The sequence below is a fragment of the Grampus griseus genome, assembly GCF_964374135.1.
Source record: "Grampus griseus genome assembly, chromosome: 11".
In the NCBI taxonomy this organism is placed as follows: Eukaryota; Metazoa; Chordata; class Mammalia; order Artiodactyla; family Delphinidae; genus Grampus; species Grampus griseus.
In genome coordinates, this window is record NC_139005.1 from 77,362,112 (window position 1) to 77,385,124 (window position 23,013).

Sequence of the window (23,013 nt, forward strand, 5' to 3'; positions counted from 1 at the left end):
AAGCAATTTAGATCTGAAAGTAATCTGAACATAAAAGTTGGAGAGCAATTCTTCCAACCAAATAAATAAGAAACCCACAAAAATCAACAAAATACATTGATTATACACTACACTTAGACTCATCTGGAGATGAAAAATGAACTTAATCTCACTCTGACCCCACTCCGAATGCATTCCATATATAAGCCATGTTTAGTGAATCCAAAATATTTAACTTTTCCATGACAGCGACAGGGTTAGGGAGAAAACCTTACTCTTCTTGGGCTACTTCACTAATCAAAAGGGATGTTCCTTAAAGCTGCAGGTCGCTGAAGAGTGTGGAAATGAAAGCAGATTTACCTAAGTATCAGATTCATAGCAAGTTCCCATTTTGTCTTCAGTTCTTGTTCTTTAATACAGAAGCATATCCATGCAAGCTGAGACATTTCTCTAAACCAAAAGAGGTCACTGGAAGATGTCCATATTAGGAAATCCTGACCTCAGAATCACTGTGCTGAGCCCAATAAGCTTCTGAGTCGCATTTTCTTTCCTTGTACTCAAGCTCAGCTGCTGCTCGCCAACCTAAACTTTTAGGAGCAAAGTGGAAATACACAAACTGGCTGCGCAGAAAATCCAGGATGAAAATGTTGCAAAATCATGTTATTAATCAAGGAGAAAATGGGGTTAAGGTTTACTTTCCTTGCCAATTAAAAAAAAAAATCTTAAAACTCAACTTGCAAAATTCACCTTTCCAAAACTGAATTTTAGAAATTCAACTTTCTCATGTATTCATCCATATTTTCAGGGCATCTCACTGCAGTACATACTCCTTTTGAGAACTTTTACCTTTTACCTTTTCTAGGAAGACAAGACCATGATCCCCTCAGTTAAGAATCACTAGTGCCTTAACTACAGAATGAGAAGAACAAGACTGATTACCCTCTGAGTCAGATGGAATGAGCAATGAAATCACCAGCTGCCCCAGTGACTGTCATAACCCAGGTGAAACGCAGGAAGGGAAACCAGACAGACACTCCTGCATTGGTCATTTGGAATTGTTTACTACATATCATTTAGGTCCTAGCACCCTGCTGGAGCTTCATTAAAAAATCAAGGAGAGCAGAGGAGTCATCTCAATTTGCCATGTTGGACTTGTAGTATTCTATGACTTTCCTGTTTCCACCAAACCAAACAAGGATTCTTCAAAACTTCAGTAATAAAAATGCCTCAAATGCTACTGAGGTTATTTATATCAAAGAAAAAAAGGTTGGTACAGCATGCCTGGACACCACAAAATGTACTTTCTGGCCACCAGGTGGCATCGTTGATTAAAAGTTAATCAGTCCCCATCATCACCATCATCCAACATTAGCAGCACAAAACTAACCAAAACAAAGCATGTGCAGACTCAACAGCTATGCAAGTTAACTTTGTCCTCATATGTGAGACCCAGAGTGAAAGAATGAGGACCCAACAAATACCATATCTTGTTAGAGGTCTAAGTTTTCAGTACATGGGCTCCTAGTAAGTCTTAACAATCCCGTGATTGCCCAATCAACGAATAATCAACTTACAGCAGAAAATGATTCACAGGTACAGTATCCATTTCCTAAAAATGAGTCATCTGTGGGAATCAGGGACTTTTAAATTCAACAGCACCCAGTAAGATTCCTGGACTGTGTGCTCAGAAACGGTTGATGGCAGAGCACAGAGGAAATTAGCATATAGGACCGGGTAACGTTCCAAAGTCAAGTGTTTTGAATTTAACGACATGTCTTGCTTTGTATTATCTAGATTTCTTCTTTCCTCCCTAAATATGTAATGAACTCAGCAACAAAATACAGAATTATGAGATCCAGAGAATAATAAGTCTAGTCAATGAAAGCCTGTTTGCCAAAATTTCAAATGTTAAAAGAAGCCACCTAAAATCATCCTGACTAGTGAAACAGAGTAGAGGTTATTTTAAATACCAAAATAAAGATCAACTATCAGGTTGTAAGACACACTGCTGCCATCTTGAAGGTGGCTTGACGAAGAGCTCAAGAGCCCTTGTTGGGAGTGAGAAGACAGATTCTTACTTTCTTTGTCCAGCCATGTCTAGCAGAGGTATGTATGTGACTGACCATGTCCTGTGGCATTTCTGGGTGTCAGTATCCCCATATATAAAATAAGTAGGCTTGACCCAGATTGAAAAACTAATGACTCTCATTCTAAAGTATCATGAAGCATACCATGAACATCTCTCTAAAACTATTTATTTTGAAGTATTTCCTTTTTTTTTTTTTTTTTTTTTTTTTTGCGGTACGCGGGCCTCTCACTGTTGTGGCCTCTCCCGTTGCAGAGCACAGGCTCCGGACGCGCAGGCTCAGCGGCCATGGCTTACGGGCCCAGCCGCTCCGCAGCATGTGGGATCTTCCCAGACCGGGGCATGAACCCGTGTTCCCTGCATCGGCAGGCGGACTCTCAACCACTGCGCCACCAGGGAAGCCCTTTCCTTCTATTTTTATAAATGTTTGACTTTACTTAATTTTAATAATATATAGAATTTTATAGCACATTTAAAGTATTCTAACCCGCACATTTTTTTTTAATACATAGGAGTAGCAAACATGCCACTCCAGGGATATATGATATGGGACTTAGGTACTCTATTATTAAACTTAAGTCATTTTTTAGTTATCTTGTTTTGGCTGTTATAAATTGGATGGCCATACATCCTAATTTGCCCATATGATTCTGCCATATACCTGTTGTCCAGGTATTACTATAAATACTGCCCCTTGCACTCTTTAAAGGTACTGGGTTTGAATAATAAATTGTGTGATTATTTTAATTACAAGTAACAGTGGTCAATGTCTTGATTTATTTGTCTTTTTCTATACTTCATATTTTGGGTGTGTACGTGGAGGGGGCAGAATATCAATGGGAACGAAAATGTTTTTGTTTTTTTTAAGTACTTTATATATATCATGAGAAACCTTTCCTAAAAGGATATACCAATTTAAAATATCATTATTTATATATGAAAATACCAGCTTCATTAAATGATTGCCAGTTTTGTGTATTGTAGTTTTTTATTGCTAATGTAGTAGGGGGGACTGATAACTTATTTTAATTGATATTTATGATTCAGAGGATCTTAAACATGCCACAGTGTACTTATGTATACTTTTTCTGAGTGAATTGTTTGTTCATATTTTTAGTCCAGATAGCTATAAAAGTTTTAATATTCTTAGTGAAATAGTATTTTTCATATTTGCTACAAATATGTTTTCTGGTGTACTGTTTCTTTTTATTTCAACTATATTTTAAACCTTTATAATGTTTTTATTATATAGAAGCGTTGAAAGGTGTCAATATTTTCCTTTATAATTTCTTTAATTTGGGGGGCTTAGAAAATCATCTCTCCTCCTCTCCCTACCCTGAGAGTTTTAATAAATAACCAATTTTATTTTTTCCCTGCTTTTCCTATAGTTTAATGCTTCATATGTAATTTTTTATTTTTAAGTTAAGACTTTATGCAGTTTTATGTTTAGAGCAGTTGAGGGAACGGTACAAAGATTTTCCATGTACCTTCTGCTTACACACATGCACAGCCTCCCTCAGTATCAACATCACCCACCAGAGTTGGGCATTTATTACAACTGATGAACCTACATCAACACATCATTAGCATCTAGAGCCCACAGTTTATATTACGGCTCACTTTGGTGTACATTCTATGAGTTTGGACAAATATATACAATGAAATGTATCCATCATTATGGTATCATACAGAGTATTTTTACTACCCTAAAAATCCTCTGTGCTCTGCCTATTTATATTTAGTTTTTTTTTGTTTTTGTTTTTGTTTTTTTTGCGGTACGCGGGCCTCTCACTGTCGTGGCCCCTCCCATTGCAGAGCACAGGCTCCGGACGCGCAGGCCCAACGGCCATGGCTCACGGGCCCAGCCGCTCCGCAGCATGTGGGATCTTCCCAGACCGGGACACGAACCCGTGTCCCCAGCTTTGGCAGGCGGACTCTAAACCACCGCGCCACCCTATATCTAGTTTTGATTTTATTTTTAGTGTATCCAATAATGTATGAATTTTAATTAGTTTTTCAAATTTTAACAGGTTATTCACCAAATAATCCTTTCTATTGTCTTGCACTTCCTACTTCATCAACACTAGATTCTTATAAACAACAGTCTATTTCAAGTTACCTCCCTATTCCAATGGCAGAATAATAATTATTATTTTTAATCAATAGGTCTGTTTTTGCAATGGTATTACATGTCTTTAACTGTTGATATTTTAAAATACGTATTGATTGATGTTTCCCTCTCAGAATATTCTTTAATGATGTACTCTTTATTACTATACATAAAATCATTTTGATATGTATGGATAAAATTGCAAACTAAGTTAACCTTAATGAGAATATGGAGTGCCAGCAAACTAGTTAAAAGCTAAGTTAATGGTTCTATAGTGTCAAGTATCCCTTTAAGCACAAATGCTAAACCATGGGCTTCAGGAGGACCAGGAGCCTGAATTAATTATCCTTATATCCCCCAGCACCTAGAACAAGGTCTGGTGCATATTCAACAGATGTTTCCTTAATTTATGATGGACTAAATGACACTCATTTAGGGTTACCACTTCTTGCTCCATATTTTACTAAGCAGTTGAGATGATACTCTGAGGGTCTAATTAAAAAGTGCTCCAGTCTCTGCTCTAATTCTGCTTCTCAAATATTAGGTCAGTTCCGGCCTCTGAGAATGTGGCCCAGAGATGCCTAAGTTAGAAAAGTGACCTTTCCGGGCTCTCAGATTCACAGATTCATGTTCTTGGAAAGCTGGCAATGCCTTTCTGTGAATTAAAAAGGCCACTTCTCCTCGGCTGATGCAGCCCCTTGCCAGGACACACAATATGGCAAGCGGAGCGCTGGCTGGACTTAGAACTCAGCTGGGAGCCCTTGTCAGGGCATAGCCACATGAGGCAGCCCTGGCCTGTCTTACTTTGATAAGTCTGGTCCAGAGGTGGCATGCCCAAAGGACTCACAAACCAAACCTGATGCCAGGCTCGTCCTAGGACAAAATTTTGGATCAGATCTTACAATGGACAGAATCTCCCTTGGGTCCCTTTTTAGCAGGACATGTTGGCTTGGCATATACAGAATGCCCTTAGGGGAGTCAGACCCACAGGAAAGTCAACAAATGTAAACATCCATTATCCTGACTTCACTGAGACTGCTTTTCTTTGTGGACACATTTAAGCCTGCCAGTTTATCAAGTGAGAATCTCACACGTACAGAAATGGCCTTGATGCAGGCAAGTCTAACTTAAGGAAACTCTTATCCAAATTTGGTCCCTACTACCCTAATTATTGAGGTTTGGGGAGATAAGTATATTTTACTACCCAAAGAACTGCTAAGTGAAGAATAAAGCAAATATAAACACCAAAGTGAATTCAAGTTTGACTGAATTTCAGTGTTTTCTCCAACTGGAACAGTTCCTTTTTTTTTTTTTTTTAAATGGCCGTGCAGCTTGCAGCTTGTGGGATCTTAGTTCCCTTACCAGGGATCAAACCTGTACACCTTCAGTGGAAGGGCAGAGTCCTAAACGATGGACCACGAGGGAATTCCCTGGAACAGTTCCTGATGTGAGCCCATGATTCTGACACATACTAAGAGGGAAACTCTTTGGCAACAGAGTCAGCTTGCTAGATCTTTGGCAAGGCCCGTTCCAGCAACAGAGGCATTCGGTTACTTGCAGGGAATCCGAGTCAAATCTATACTGAGAATTGGAAAAAGAATGGCTTTGCAGTAATGTCTATGAGTAGAATTCAGAGGGTCTACAAACTTGGACAGGCAAAACCAAAAAATCTTTCTACTAATCTCTAAGTGAAATACGGAATTTCCTTCCATTACGAATGTAGTCAACAAATCACAGTATTATCAATGACACCAGGGCTTTATCACCATAGAAATCGCATGTTTTTTATATGACATTACGGTTGTTGCAGGCATCTCAAAATATTGTTTACTCTCACCAGTACTTCAAAATCATGACAGTTCCTAGATCCACACCACCTCTTCCTGTTTAATGTATTACCTAAAGAAGCACATGTATTACTCTGTCACTCTTCAAAATTATTTTAATAACTTTATTTCAGGCCAATTGGTTTCCTCTTAATCTTACGAATTCTATTCTGTAACTTCAAAAATTACTCCGAGACAAGAGCCATAGGATTCACCACATTCCCAGAGGGATTCTGGCTTAACCTTAAAAAGGTTAAGAACACTTGTTTTATACAGAAAGTGAGATTACATTTAAAAGCTGTAATTTAATAGAACAAGCAGATAAAATGTGCTTACCTCTTATATCCTGAAGTCCTTCTGTAGTATTAAAATACTTCGTGGACATAATTTATTACATATCATCTCTCAAAATACCTTATTCACAATTATGATTAAAAATGAATTGCAACAGAACAAGAGCTGAGCTAATTATCACCCTCCCATTTTACATGGACGGAGCTGCTTTATATCAGGGACTTTGGGTTCCTCAGAGAATAAATTCTTTGGCTGGTGTCCAGGACAGTCTCACCTTTCATCAAGTTCTGCTCTAGAGAAAGTGTTAGAATGATTTTAGCCTATGGTTTTCAAACAAACACTTGCTAACCAGAAGTTTGAATTTTCAGAAGCAAAAGTTTCAATTTTCAGGAAGGGATTTTTAAGTCATGCATTAATTTGATTCTGATCTTTTGTCAAATCTGCTTATTAGCCTGTTCATAACTCAAATTTATAGCTTCAGAACAGAACAGATGTTTTTAATATCCCATTTTCTACCAACATGGGAAATCCTGGATTTCTAAAACCTAGAGGGAGTTAATGCCATCCCAGACTAAAGGCAAAGATTATAGGAAAAGTAATATAATATGTTGTTAAAGTCACTTATAAATATTTTGAACAAGATCAAAGAAACTACCTGATCCAAATTTAATCAAAGTTCAAAAGCCTTTCTTCCCCTCTGCAAATACAAAAATGGAAAAAATACTTCAGAGGAATTTTTAAATTATATTTTTCATTATATTTTCTCCACTATGATCCCCACTGATTCACCTTGTTTCAACACCAATGTAGTAGCTTTCCACAAATAAAAGGCTTTTCACTGAAAAACTTACAATACATATAACACAAAAAAAAGACAATAAAAAACAAAAACAAAAAAACCCCACCTAACAAAAAAACACCAACCCTAAAAGGATATATGATAGTCATCCCTGGATGGTAGAAGATGAACTTTGTTTTTTTATAATATGTAACATATTTTTTATAGGCACAAAAGATCCCTTCAAAAAAAAAAAAAAAAGTGACCCCTACAAAAATAAATCCTCAGAATATTCTCACTCAAACAAGTGACCAGGAACTTCCCTGGTGGCACAGTGGATAAGACTACGTGTTCCCAATGCAGGGGGCCTGGGTTCGATCCCTGGCCAGGGAACTATATCCCACATGCATGCTGCAACTAAGAGTTTGCATGCCGCAACTAAGGAGCCCGCCTGCCACAACTAAGGAGCCCACGAGCTGCAACTAAGGAGCCTGTGTGCTGCAACTAAGACCTGGCGCAACCAAATAAATAAATAAATGAATTAATTAATTTAAAAAAATACCAGGGACTTCCCTGGTGGTGCAGTTGTTGAAAATCCGCCTGATAATGCAGGAGACTCGGGTTCGAGCCCTGCTCCAGGAAGATCCCACATGTCGTGGAGCAACTAAGCCTGTGCGCCACGACTACTGAGCCTGAGCTCTAGAGCCCGTGAGCCACAACTACTGAGCCTGCGTGCCACAACTACTGAAGTCCGCGTGCCCAGAACCCGTGCTCTGCAACAAGAGAAGCCACCGCAAGGAGAAGCCCGTGCACCGCAATGAAGAGCAGCCCCCGCTCACCGCAACTAGAGAAAGCCCGCGTGCAGCAACGAAGACCCAATGCAGCCAAAAATAAAATAAGTAAATAAATATTAAAAAAAAAAAAAAAGAAGACCTGGAGGAAAAGAAATGGGTTAAACTTAAAAAAAAAAAGGTGACCAGATCAATATAAATTTTAGGAACTGAGAAGAGGAAGAGCTGGGAGGGACCCTGAGGGGTTGGGTGTGGCCCCAAAGAGTAGGACTGTAAGCTCCATAAGGGCAGGGACCACCACTGTGTTGTCTGCCAGTGTATACAGGTGCCCAGCTCAGCGCCAGCCTGTATCAATACTGGTTGAATGAGTAGGTGATTGATTAATGGAGGTGAGAATCTGGCCTTGAAAGTCAGGTTTCAGGAGAGGGTAAGAAAATGAATGCAGCTAGAACAAAGGAAAATAAGGTTTGGGCAATTCTTTGGTTATATAGAACAGGTTTATAATTGTGGTCTTTATACTGTGGATAAATCATTTTTTTTTCTAAAGTAAGATTTAACTTTTCAGAGCAGTTTTACATTTATAGCAAAATTGAGGGTAAGGTATGAAGACTTCCCATACATCTCCTGCCCCCACAAATGCACAGCCTCCCCCGTCATCAACATACCCCATCAGGGTGGTCCATTTGTTACAATGGATGAACGTACACTGACACATCATGATCACCCACAATCCACAGTTTACATTAGAGTTCATTCTTGGTGTTGTACATTCTGTGGGTCTGGATAAATGTGTAATGACATGTATCCATCATTATGGTAGGATAAGCAGGTTTTCAACTTTCCTAATAAGCAGAATAAAACTATATCTGTGGCCTTCCCTGGTGGCGCAGTGGTTGAGAGTCCGCCTGCCGATGCAGGGGACACGGGTTTGTGCCCCAGTCCGGGAAGATCCCACATGCCACGGAGCAGCTAGGCCCGTAAGCCATGGCCGCTGAGCCTGCGTGTCCGGAGCCTGTGCTCCGCAATGGGAGAGGCCACAACAGTGAGAGGCCCGCGTACCACACACACACACACAAAAAAGTATATCTGTGAAATGATAGAAAACATATACACAGTTATCCCTTGGTATCTGCGGGGGATTAGTTCCAGCACTCCTCTCAGATACCAGGATCTGTGGGTGCTCAATTCCCTTATATAAAGTGGTGTAGTACAGTCAGCCCTCCCTATCCATAGGTTCCGAATCTGCTGATATCAAGGGCCAACTGTAGGGTCTCTGGCCCTGGTTCCTTGCACAGAGCTCCCCAAATCTTTGTAATTTTCTGAGAGATAAGAGCACTAGGAGTGGGACTCCCCTGGTGGCACAGAGGTTAAGAATCTGCCTGCCAATGCAGGGGACATGGGTTCGAGCCCTGGTCCGGGAAGATCCCACATGCTGCGGAGCAACTAAGCCTGTGTGCCACAGCTACTGAGCCTGCACTCTAGAGCCCGCGAGCCACAACTACTGAAGCCTGCGTGCCACAACTACTGAAGCCCACATGCCTAGAGCCCGTGCTCCACAACAAGAGAACCCACCGCAATGAGAAGCCCATGCACTGCAACAAAGACCCAATGCAGCCAAAAATAAATAAATAAATAAATTTATTAAAAAATATCATAGCAAAAATTCATTTAAAAAAAAGGGCATTAGGTGCATCTTTTGTTCTAATATCTGGTCTTTGACCCTAGTTCTGACACAAAGCCGCCTTGGAATTTCCTAAGTGACAGTAGTGTCCTTTGTTATAATGAGGTGACTCTTGGTTGGCTCCTAGATGGGGACTGGTCACCACAAAGACCAAGCCATGATTAAAAGCTTAAAACTTTCAGCCCTACTCTCCATCCTCCAGGAAGGGGAGAGGTGCTAGAAGTGGAGTTAATGATGGGTCATGCTTACGTGATGAATCCTCTATAAAACCCCCAGAATACAGGGTTTGGTGAGGTTCTAGGGAGCTAGTGTGCCCAGAGAGGGCATGGGAGTTCCACCCCCCATACCTTGCCCTATGTATCTCTTCCATATGAAGTTCATTTTTATCTTTTAGCATACCCTTTTATAATAAACTAGTAAGCGTAAACAGGTGTTCCCCTGAGTTCTGTGAGCCATTCCAGCAAACTTTCAAATCCAAGGAGAAAGCCATGGGAACCGAGATTTACAGTCGGTCGGTCAGAAATATAGGTTACAGCCTGGGACTTGCGAATGGCATCTGAAGTTTGGAAGGGTCAGGCTTGTGGAACTGAGCCCACTATCTCCAGGTAGACAGTGTCAGAATTGAATTGAATTATAGGACACATAGCTGGTGTTGAAGAGAGTCGCTTGGTGTGGGAAAAAACCTATATATCTGGGGTCAGAAGTGTTGAGCGTGGTAGTGTGAGAGCAAAGTGGAGACATGGGAGGAGTGTGTTTTTTCTATGGTCTTCTTGGAAGCGGGCGTGATAAAGGGAGCATGACCAATAGGAAGATATTGCCACAACTTGGCGTGAGTTTAGAAAGGCCTGGCCTGGAGCATAACAAGGGAAATGGAAAGGGCAGGAAGCAGAAGCAGAGGAAAACTAGTCAGCAGATCTTATGATGGAGGAAAGACAAGGAAAGAGAAGCATTTTAGTCCTTTCCACAGTTTTGTTTCTGGGTAACTGGAAGAGTGTTTTTACTCTTAAAAGCAATTTTTCAATCCATCCATCCATCAAATGTTCACAGGCATCACTGCATAGGGGTTCTCAACCTCATAAAAAGGAACAACATTTACTTCCCTAAGCCTTTCAGTTTACTGAGTCCCTGTTATGTGCCAGAATCTATGCAGACACTGAGTTAGGATAAAAAAAGATAGACTCTACCCTGAACTGATGAGGAGGAAGGAAATAAGCAGTGGTAAAAAATTAATGCTGCTCCTTTAGCAGCATCTGTTCACTTTTTAAAAATTGCTCCCTCACTACTGCCTCAAGATCCCCCTTTGTCCTAACTTCACACAGGATGTGGGCCCCACACAGATTGAAAGATCTGGCCAGATCCACTGCTCTTAGGTGGCCAAAATAAAGGTAAAATTTACAAGTTTTTCCTGCTTAAATTAAGTAAATCACTTTCTTTACTACTTAAAAAAAAAAATTCTAATCTTAAGCATTTCATTATGCAACATACACATTTTCTTTGATCCTATTTTGAGCTGAGCTTAAAAAAATATTACCAAGAATTCAGTTGGAAATTTTTTACTACAACGAAGGAAGAAATAGCCTAAGTAAAATACCCACTAGAAACTCATATTAGGTCCTGAAGAAAACACTGCAGACAATAGGATGCTTGTTTGAACAGTAGGGGCAGGACTGCTGTATCTGGGGATTTCCACTTACCTTTCTCTAAAGGACTCCAAAAGAAACTATCTTACCGTATCTGTACTTCATTCCTGCATTTCTCAATCTTCCCTTCCCAAGAAGCCAAGGAGGGCACAAACCTACTTATATCAAGCCAGGTAGGAATCCCTTTCTCTGCCTGAAACTCAATAAATCGAAGTTGTCAGGAGTTGCCTGAAATAATCTCACTCTTTCTCTCTGTTCCTGTATACTCTGTGCCCCTGGAATTATTCCAAATTCTAAAATGGAAATAAAAGTATCAAGACTTCCCTCACAAGGCTGTGTGGAGGATTAAATCATTGAGCTTGTTTATCCAAAGATGAGGATCCAGAGTTAATTCACATGTTTGAACAGATGCAAACCTAAGACTTAAAATCCAACTTCTAAAAATCTAAGTGCATAGATAGGGGCACTTTGATAACAAAAGTAGAAATATCTTGCAGAGTATATAGAAATCAGAACACAACAAAAAGGAGTATTGGAAAATAAGAGTTTTAAATAAAAATACGTATAAAAGGGCTTCCCTGGTGATGCAGTGGTTGAGAGTCCGCCTGCCGATGCAGGGGACACGGGTTCGTGCCCCGGTCTGGGAGGATCCCACATGCCACGCGGAGCGGCTGGGCCCGTGAGCCGTGGCCGCTGGGCCTGTGTGTCTGGAGCCTGTGCTCCGCAATGGGAGAGGGCACAGCAGTGAGAGGCCCGCATACCACACACACACACAAAAAAACAAAAAACATATAAAACAAACTTTTGGTACCAACCCCCATATGTCCTTAGGATTATATGACCACAGGTGCTTCAACTAATAGACACTATTTGTGTTGCTGGGGCAAGACACTTCACCTCTCTGGAGGAGAGACTCTCTGAAATTCTCTCTCTCAATGTTGTCCTTTAATTAAGCTACAGATATTCTGGTTAAAGGGATGTTTTAAATGTAGCTTAAAACCAACCAGAATTATTTCCTAAACAGCTTCCAAGCTATCCCAAAGGGACCCAGATATACTGGGGTGCACTAAATTATTAATTATTAATTAAAAGACTCACTCCTTGACCTCAAAGAGTTTATAATCAAATTAAGGAATCAGGGCTTCCCTGGTGGCGCAGTGGTTGACAGTCCGCCTGCCAATGCAGGGGACACAGGTTTGTGCCCCAGTCCGGGAAGATCCCACATGTCGTGGAGCGGCTGGGCCCGTGAGCCATGGCAGCTGAGCCTGCGCGTTCGGGGCCTGTGCTCCGCAACGGGAGAGGCCACACAGTGAGAGGCCCGCATACCGCAAAAAAAAAATTAAGGAATCAACATTGAAGTCATATAAATATTAGCAAATTCACAAGGCATCAAATAAATATATACTAAGTCACACTGCACCAATACAAAGGGTTAAGGAGAACTGGAGTAATCAGAGATGGCTTTGGAGGTAATGGTGGACTTCAGGTCAGGTGGAGGAAGGGAAGAATTTGAATCAATGGAAGAAACGGCATAGAATGAATCGTCAGTTATTGCTTTACAAAGTCTATGTTCTTTCTTCAACTTTAGTCCTGACTTTGTAACCTTGAACAAATAAATCCACTAAGGGTCTGCTATATATAAAGTATGGTACATCATTTAAATAATGGAGATTTTCCAAGTTAAGGGTGGGGAGGGCTTTGAGATTAAAGAAGACAAAGCTCAAAACTAACCCCAAGCTCACATCATGTTCGTTATAAAACAAATGAAATCTGTTCTCTTAAAGAGAATTTTTAAAACTTGCCATTGCTATTGTACCATTAATCAATTAAAATCAAACTCAGTATGAAACCTACATTAAACACATGTGTAACTCTTTTACTTAGATCAGTCACAGTGTGGGAAAAAAAATATTTTTACATGAAAATTTCAGAACCTTGCTCCATCCTTCTCTCATTTGAAACCATAGTCTTTTGCCACTAAAAACAGTACTAAATTCGATAGCTGTAGAAATAGCCTAAGCCATTCAATAGCTCATTTATGATACAGCATTGAATTTATCTAGCAAAAACACAACACATGCATGGGCACTTCCTTTTGCCCTGTGTAGTCTAAATCTCTGCCAAATGCAGAGGAAAGAAAGTACAGATGGACAGGATATCCTCAAATTATGTGGTTTGCCTATGTCATTCCAGAGAGAAATCTAGTGCCTGATTCACAGTTAGAAATTCAAATTAAGTAGAAATACCCAGGGTAGCCAGTCCTGGGGCTGAAAGGCAGGCCTTCCTCATCAGCAGTTCACTAGGCAAGCTTGGAAGGTATGAAGGCTTCCAGAATTCACCTACCTCATTCAGTATAGCTCTTGGCTTAAGAGAAAGTGATTAAGGATTAAAGCCGGGGTGCCACTGCTTAAGAACACTAATAGGAACCAAGTACCTCAAAATCTATTTACATAAAATTACAACTGATTGAATTTAGAGTGGTAGTGGCATTTGAATATTCTTGTGCATTTGGACACAATTCTTCAATTCTTTATTTATTTATCTAGATACTTATCTATCTATTTTGGCCATGCCGTGCACCATCTATCTAGCTATCCATTTATTTATTTAGGCCATGCCGTGCAGCCTGCAGGATCTTAGTCCCCCAACCAGGGATCAAACCTGTGCCCCCTGCATTGGAAGTGCAAAGTCTTAACCACTGGACCACCAGGGAAGTCCTTGACATAGTTCTTAATGCACATTATATATGTATATTAAGTCACTGCATATCCAGTCCATCTCGGCAAATACCACAGAGGACCTAGTAGTAGTATGTGTTGGATACTATGTTTGGTACTGAGACTATACTCGCTTTTCATGATGCCAGACCACTCAATCGCTATAAGCCTGTTATTTCATCTATGTAAATAATATTGTGATATATGCATAGCTATGGTGAAGACTTAAAGACCCAATGAATATAAAGTCCTGAGCACAGTGTGTGCCTTCACTCAAATCATAGCTTTCTTTTTCTTTTTTTAACTATTACAGTGGTAAACTAGACACACAGTCCTGTAATCCTGAAGCTCCAGTAGAAGATACAGACAATGACCAGACATGATGACAATCATGATGATAAGGATATGGATACTACAATAATAGCAGCTAATACTTATTTAGAACTTACTATGACCAAGGCACTATTCTAAGCACATAGCTCATCAATCAATCCTTATAACAACCCTTTGAAGTAAGTAACTAGAGGGCCATGGTAGTTGATATACAAATATGTGGGAGTGACCCTCTAAACCTCATTCTTTTTTTTTTTTTTTTTTTTTAAACCTCATTCTTGAGTGGCTGGGAAAGTACCTTCTTGGAATTAATAATATTAACCAGGTAAAACGACACAGCATTGTGGGGCTGAGACCGTAAAAGAAGTTCTGAGCAAAAGGAATTAACACATATGAATGCCTAGAGCAGAGAATGCACATGGATGACCAAAGAACTAAAGAAGTTCAGTGCCGGCAATGTCTACGTGAGGCTGCCAGCAATGTATAAATTCATGTGTTAGGAAAATAGGCTACCGGATAGAAAAAGAGAGGTGTTCTTAGGAAAGGCAGGGTTTCCTAAGAATGACAGGAGTTGCTTGGTTGGTAATCTGCCAGAGAAGCCCACCTGTTAGCAGCAGCCTGTACTGGGGGATCCTCTGAACCGGCTTGAGCAGGTAGTGCTTGAGGGCCAGATTAGCACAGCGTGGGCTCATCTGAAAGGAAAAGGCATCCAAAGTAAACACACGCATTTTCCTAAGAAGCAAGGGACCCAGATCCAAGTGCTCGGGAAGCCGAACTTTAAATAGCCAGCAACTCTGGGATTCGTGGAGAAGCTCCCTTCAAGGCACAGCTCCTATGCTGAGTGGGAAACCAGAACCACTCACCATGGAGTCTGCACCCTCTTGTAGATACATCTCTGAAAGCACTGACTCATTGGGAAATTCACAGCCCTCTCGCAGAAGGTGGAGGGTGGAGGCTGCAGTCTGAGTTGTAGGCCAATCAGAGGCAGCAGCTACCACTTAGAAAAGCATCTACCAATGTATTCATGAACATACACCAACCCAACAACCAAGAAGGAAATGCCTGGCCCCCAAAATAAGGTGGCAGAAATAAAACTACTGGGAACTGGATTCAAATAACCATCAGAGCCTATCATCAATATACTCATAATAACAACAGTTGGTGCTGGGGAGAACGCAGAAATTAAGGACAATGTGAAAAGCAGCCTTGCTAAGCAAACCTCGTCTTATAAGCCTGAAGAATGTAAACTTTCTCAGATGAATGGCTACAAAACACAGCCCCCAAATCACACTGTGTATGGGAACATTTGATTCTGGAAACCTTTCGACTTGACCACAGGGACATTTGATTCTGCCGAAAGTTTTTTTCTTAGTATGTACAACAGATACTGGTGCCCATTCCTGAGCCTCTCCTCCTATCTCCAATAAAGGTATTTACTGTGGGGTGACATCAAAATGGCCAAGTGAAAATGTCCCTGCCTTCTAAGATGTCCTGGTGTTCTTACACAGCTCAAGTGGGAAGAAAAGAGTTTTTTCAAATATGATGGTTCTATCTTTTTCTAAATATGTACATCCAGGGTCTGGTATGTAGAATAATTATGAAAGTATAATGACAATGCATGTTAAGAAAGCATCGAGGGACTCCCCTGGTGGCACAGTGGTTAAGAATCCGCCTACCAATGCGGGGGACACGGGTTCGAGCCCTGGTCCAGGAAGATCCCACATGCCGCGGAACAGCTAAGCCCGTGTGACACAACTACTGAGGCCGTGTGCCACAACTACTGAAGCCCACGTGCCTAGAGCCCATACCCAGTAACAAGAGAAGCCCGCACACCATAACTAAGAGTAGCTCCCACTCGCCGCAACTAGAGAAAGCTCGCGCATAGCAAAGAGGACCCAATACAGCCAAAAATAAAAATAAATACACTTATTTTAAAAAAAGAAAAAAGAAATGAGAAGTAATGAGACATAAGCTTTAAAAAAAAAAAAAGGGGCTTCTCTGGTGGCGCAGTGGTTGAGAGTCCGCCTGCCGATGCAGGGGACATGGGTTCATGCCCTGGTCTGGGAAGATCCCACATGCCGCGGAGCGGCTGGGCCCATGAGCCATGGCCGCTGAGCCTGTGCGTCCGGAGCCTGTGCTCCGCAACGGGATAAGCCGCAACAGTGAGAGGCCCGCGTACCACAAAAAAAAAAAAAAAAAAAGCATCGATCATGCAAGCATCATTAGATATTAGACAGCTAACTTTCTCCGTCACGTTTTCTTTTGCTGCCAAGGCAACAGAACAACTCACTGGACACTGATGAAAACCTGGGTCAATTATCAGTTGCCATAGCTGTATGTACCACACTTCCATTCTTAATATCAATAGCATGAAGACTTCAGAAGAAAGGAAAAGAGGGAAGAAAAGACGACAAATGATTTTCAAGTTTAATTACCGTACAAATTAGAAATCAGTCATATCTTAATACTACTAAAACTTTTCTAGTTTGCTGTAACTGGAATTCACTAATATTTTTAGTTTCAAAACAGAGAAATGGTAGCAAAACAGAGGACGGTAGCAAAAATACCTCAAATTCTCTAACAACAGCAGCAAAACCTGGGTTTTTCTTGTACTGCTCATCCAACAAAGCTATATTCTTATCAAATTCCTTGATATATGTGGAATACATTTTTAGATATGGTCCCTTCTTTACAAAGATATCAGCAATTCTTTGTTGTTCCGTCCTAAGGATAGAGAAGAGATAGACAAAAACAGAAAAAGAGTCATTACGGTATCCAAAACATATCCAATGATGAGCAGAGCCCCATTTCCAAGCCATCAACTTACCTTTTTTTTCCTCTTCTTGTAAGAAATATCCCCAAATGCCCACTCTTTCCCATTTCCATTATTGCTACCATTAATTACATCTTGCCTGGACTCTGCCAGTCCTCTGACTGGTCTCCCTGCTTTCACCATCTCATGCTTCTGCACAGCCAGAGACTGTTCAGAAAATTCAGATGAACTTTTAAGATAACTTTTTATAAGAGTAATGATAAAGTATGGACAGGAAAACACTTTTTAATTATGTTTTATTTTATCATGCTTTTAAAAAATAGCTTTTACTCATTCCTCGGCCCTTAAACTCTGTGTAATTTTATACTTAGGATGCAGCTAATTATTAATCACTATTTAGCATATTTTCCCAACATGCAGAAGCAAGATATCTGCAAAACAGGCAGAGGTATTTTCCTGGATTATGTATAAAGAAAGCTTAGAGGGAAATTTTCATCATTTTTATCATGAAAGTAGATGATACACTATGTTGTTATTTTGGGTTCCCCACGGACTTCAACAATAAATTCAATCCCCCTAGACCAAACTGTACACATTTCCAAAGATGTCACCAAAGTTTCTGTTACTGTCTAAAGACCAGTAAAAGCAGTTAACCTTTGGTATTCTTTTCCTGTTCTAAAATCTACAACATCTGCAATGATGTCATATATGTGTAAATTTTCTAAACCAAATAACAAATCTTCCTATTATCTCGGTGAATGCCCTCCTTTCCAAAATGCCGCTTCCTGGCTCGAAGCTCCAAAAAGATAGATGAGACATTTAAAAATGTTTCCAATGTGAATACATCAACTAAAGTCTCCCAATTTCAAAAATCCTGATTATAAAGGTCACCTATAGAAAGTTAAATTGGCTGACTATAGGCCCTTCCTGCTTTTGAGGCAACATTGCCAAAGAATTTAAAAATTTAGAGTACCGAGCTAGGTGCAACAGAGAATTCTGGCCATCCGAAGTGATCAAGCCACAGGTAACTGCCAAGAAAACTCAATATACTGAAAAAACACAATGTCAGGAACAATGCCTCTGTCATACGCAGGGCCCTTATGGCCTCATCTAAACTTGGAAACTGGGAAAGCTGGTCAGTCCATTTTTACCAGTTCAACATTCTTTCCTCCAGTTCCTTCAGGAGATCCCGATTGAGCTCGTACAGCTGAGGCAAGTAGTATAGGATCTGATTTAGGATCCGGTCCTCAATCACTGGTTTCCCAAGTTGCCTGGAAGCATGGGCTACTGCATCCCGGAAATCCTGTTACAGTTCAGAGGAGGAAAAACAATATACATACGTATGTAACTTAATAAAAAGCTTTTTCCCCAGTCACTCTCTTCCCTAAAACAATATAAACTGCAAATTGTATTTCCCACGAAGAACTCAAATTGAAAAGTACCCACTTCCTCCTATCCCACTTACTTGGATAGGACACACACACACACACACACACACAAAATGGCTGGGGTGGATATTTGGTTTTAAAACAGACTGTGATATTTCTCTTAAATCTTTTAGTTTGATCTCCAAACTTAGTAATTATACTAAGGGGGTATCTGGAAATTGTATTGCAACTCTAAGTAGTCCTTAAAATTATTCCAATACTACTATATGAACAAAATCCATTTATTTTAAAAGTCTCCAGATCTTAATTTTATTTTGGAAGTGTCCCTTTGTCCACTTTCAGTAATTATTTCCCAAATGCTGGAGCATTCTAAGTGAGGCATGTGGAGGGTAGTGCATTCTTGATAATCAGAGAATACTGGATCCAAGCCCTTACTCCTAGAATACTGTGTTTGTTTGAGCTAGCTCCATTTTCCTCATCTGTTACATGGGTTATGAGACTTTAATTAGATACGGCACACAAAGCTTCTTACAATGTATTTGACACACAGAATCAACAAAACATTTTAACTCTGGACCTTAAACTCTTTCCTCCCTCTATCCAACCTCCCCATAAATTCACCAGAATCTATACTTTTCACAAATAAAAACTTTTCTCATCACATAGCACTCTTCCCTGTAAGACTATTTATATCATGTTTTAAGACAGGCCCACCCCACCCCACCCTATCACTCCAGAGGATTTGGAAAGGGTGGGGTTGGAGACGGTACTTCTCTAGATTTCACTATATCTTGAAGCCTACCCCCAGGGGATAAGTAAAACAATGGTGGACTCTGTTCTACAGTCCTGAGGATTCAGTAACAAAGGTTATTCCTTCTTAGAAACAGGAGGTTTAATTAAAACTGCAAAGCAAAGGTTGGGTAAAGCAGACTCTCTACTACGCTTTATCTTCTTTCTCCTTTCTAACTGCTTTCCCTTCAGGAATTCACTGGGCAAATCAAATAAACAAAAAAAGACCCTGATTTCTTCCCTGATCCTTTCAGCACCTACCCCTTACAAACATACAGTAACCATTAGTATTTCTTATGCTTCTTGTGAAGGGCAACAACCTCATACCTAATTTAAAAGTACACAAAAAGCTCCTAGAGTAATGAAAATAAAAACAAAAATAAACAAATGGGATCTAATTAAACGTGAAAGCTTCTGCACAGCAAAGGAAACTATAAACAAAACAAAAAGACAACCCACAGAATGGGAGAAAATATTTGCAAACAAAGCAACCAACAAGGGATTAATCTCCAAAATATAGAAACAGCTCATGCAGCTCTATGTCAAAAAAGCAAACAATCCAATCAAAAAATGGGCAGAAGATCTAAATAGACGTTTCTCCAAAGAAGACCTACAGATGGCAGAGAGGCACATGAAAAGATGCTCAACATCACTAATTATCGGAGAAATGCAAATCAAAACTACAGTGAGGTACCACCTCACACTGGTCAGAATGGCCATGATCAAAAAGTCTACAAACAATAAATGCTAGAAAGGGTGTGGAGAAAAGAGAACCCTCCTAACACTGTTGGTGGGAGTGTAAATTGGTACAGCCAGTATGGAGAACAGTATGGAGGTTCCTTAAAAAAACTAAAAATAGAACTACCATATGATCCAGCAATCCCACTCCTGAGCATATATGAGAAGAAAACCATACTTCAAAAGGATACATGCACCCCAATGTTCATTGTAGCACTATTTACAATAGCCAGGACATGGAGGGGACTTCCCTGGTAGTCCAGTGGTTAAGACGCCACACTTCCATTGCAGGGGGCACAGATGCAATCCCTGGCCAGGGAACTAAGATTCCCACAGGCCTTGTGGTGCAGACACACACACACACACACACACACACACACACAAGACATGGAAGCAAACTAAATATCCATCAACAGATGAATGGATAAAGAAGATGTTTATATGTGTGTGTGTGTGTACAAATACAATGGGGTATTACTCAGCCATTAAAAAAAAGAATGAAATAATGTCATTTACAGCAACATGGATGGACCTAGAGAGTATCATACTAAGTAAAGTCAGACAGAGAAAGACAAATATCATATGATATCACTCATATGTGGAATCTAATTTAAAAAACAATACAAATGAACTTATTTACAAAACAAAAAGACTTACAGATATTGAAAACAAACTTATGGTGATCAAAGGGGAAATGTGAGGGGGAGGGATAAATCAGGAGCTTGGGATGAACACACACACTACTATATATAAGACAGATAACCAACAAGGACCTACTGTATAGCACAGGGAACTCCACTCAATATTCTGTGATAACCTATACGAGAAAAGAATCTAAAAAAGAATGAATATATGTATATGTAAAAAAATAAATAAAAGTACACAAAAAGATTCCTCTCCTGGGAATTCCCTGGTGGTCCAGTGGTAAGGACTCCACCTCTGGGCTTCCACTGTAGGGGCATGGGTTCTATCCCTGGTCAGGGAACTAAGATACCACATGCCGTGATCCCGCATGCCGTGAGGGGTGGCCAAAAAAAAATTAAAAAACGATTCGTCTTCTAAGGTGTATTTTAGACAAGTCAAATCCTATGTTCAACAAGTGCTAATAAACCCTTCACTTAGGCCTCAGTACCTGGGACTAACTTTATCAGCCCAAAACCGTCATATTAACCCAAAGGAACCAACTAGTTAGACCAGTAACTAAAGAACTACTTTGACAACTAATTACTTTAATATAAAATAAGAATTCGTTACTTGTATAAACTACAATCCAGAAAACCACACAAAACAGCTCCAGAAACCAAATGGATCTGGGCCAAATTCCATGTCCCAACAGCTTGTTTCTATCAGCATTCATATTTACTGAGAGAAAATAGAGCCAACTTAACACTTTCGAAAGTCATTAGACCTGCCATCAGACAGAACTATACAGAATATATTTACATACCACGAATAACATCCTCAATTGTAAATGTATTCAAAGCACAACAGTTAAACATCTTCCATAGCATTTTTTTTTATTTTACCAGTTTAATGATTAATATAATTTAGAGGCAAGAGTTTCCTTGTTCAGCAAAACAAGCAGCACTGTCCTTTCTTCTGGTAGGATAAATGATGAATATGTTTGTCCCTTGGCAGCAGGATGACTTTTATTTTCCAGTTGGAAGGCATTTCCTCAGCCAGGACAGTGACAGCAGACATTAGCTGCTAAGTAGCTTAAGGACCCTGTTTGACACAGCTTTTGCTAGACTCTGTATTCCATATGTCTGCCACCATTGCCAAAAAGGAAACTGGTTTATTTAAGACACATGCGACAGACACTAGCCAAATCCACACTGCACTGACCAGTGAGGTGGCCACCTCTAACTGGAGGACACTGTCACATACCAGGCAAAACTTTAGTTTTTTTCCAGTACTACTGGGTGGTGTCGACAGCTCTAGAGGAATGAATGGGCTATGATGCCTTTTTTAAAATTATGAGTAGCATGTCAGAATAAGAGAAATATAAGTGCAAAAGAAGAACGTTTAACAAAGACAATAGGAATTTAGAGAGTTTGTACCCAGCTATTAAATATTATTCCTAAGACCCAGAGAGTTACATATTTTAAACAAGTACTACGAGGGCCATTGTTAGTCTTCATTGTGGATTTTTGAAAACAGAAAAGAGCACCCCTTCCTCCAGGCCAGTGCAACTCAGACCAAGGGCCTTACTCGTAACTGATGGCCTTCTTAACTGCACAGCGCAGCCCTGACCCCAATTCATTCCCTCACCTCGTGGGCTACCATCCCCTGAAAGCCATGTGCAATGGTCCCAGTGCCAGATGCAACTAATTCACACAGGAACTACACGCAATCTCTAACTTCTCAGCTCTTCACGAACCTCAACCATTTCCAAACTCGTGCCACTGGAAGGAGGAAACTTTTTTTTTTTTAAATAGAAAGGATGATTACAACATATGTCTGGTTATTTTTCTAAATGCTAACAGCCAGGATAATTTGGGAAAGTGTGATGACACTTAAGAGCCAGAGGCAAAACTATTTTGAGGCAGAAGAATCCAAATTTACCAGCACCCCCTTGACTAAATCAGTGAGGATGCAAGACCACAGGACTGGCACTTTCAATTAGATCCAAAGTATACTTTTTCACACTGGAAAAGGTGGCTAAGTAAAATAAAAGAGGTGAGGGAGCTAGAGTGTAAAAATGTTAGGTACGCGGGTGAGTTTTTTGTTTGTTTGTTTGCTTTTTTGCGGTACGTGGGCCTCTCACTGTTGTGGCCTCTCCCGTTGCAGAGCACAGGCTCCGGACGCGCAGGCTCAGCGGCCATGGCTCACGGGCCCAGCCGCTCCGCAGCATGTGGGATCTTCCTGGACCGGGGCATGAACCCGTGTCCCCTGCATCGGCAGGCGGACTCTCAACCACTGCACCACCAGGGAAGCCCAACGGGTGAGTTTTTTGATATCAACTACATATACTTCAATCTATTGCTCTAACATAAAACCTACCAAAGATTCTGTATGCAAAACTGAACCATCTACACTCTAGTTTCTGATCAACAACAACTTGGCCTTTTTAGAAACAGAAATGGGCTT

At 40.4% G+C, this 23,013-nt stretch overlaps 1 protein-coding gene across 2 annotated transcripts in view; it reads right to left on the reverse strand.

Annotated features, from left to right (window-relative positions):
- The window catches only part of FGD6 (FYVE, RhoGEF and PH domain containing 6), a 109,515-nt gene that overhangs the window by 26,618 nt on the left and 59,884 nt on the right, over positions 1-23,013 (reverse strand). For both annotated transcript variants that reach the window (XM_082666734.1, XM_082666733.1), the window contains 3 exons: positions 18,160-18,311; positions 16,803-16,959; positions 14,840-14,927 (listed from right to left, as the gene is read on the reverse strand). In XM_082666734.1, the coding sequence (XP_082522860.1) occupies positions 14,840-14,927; positions 16,803-16,959; positions 18,160-18,311 (397 nt within the window). The remainder of the gene's footprint in view (positions 1-14,839; positions 14,928-16,802; positions 16,960-18,159; positions 18,312-23,013) is intronic.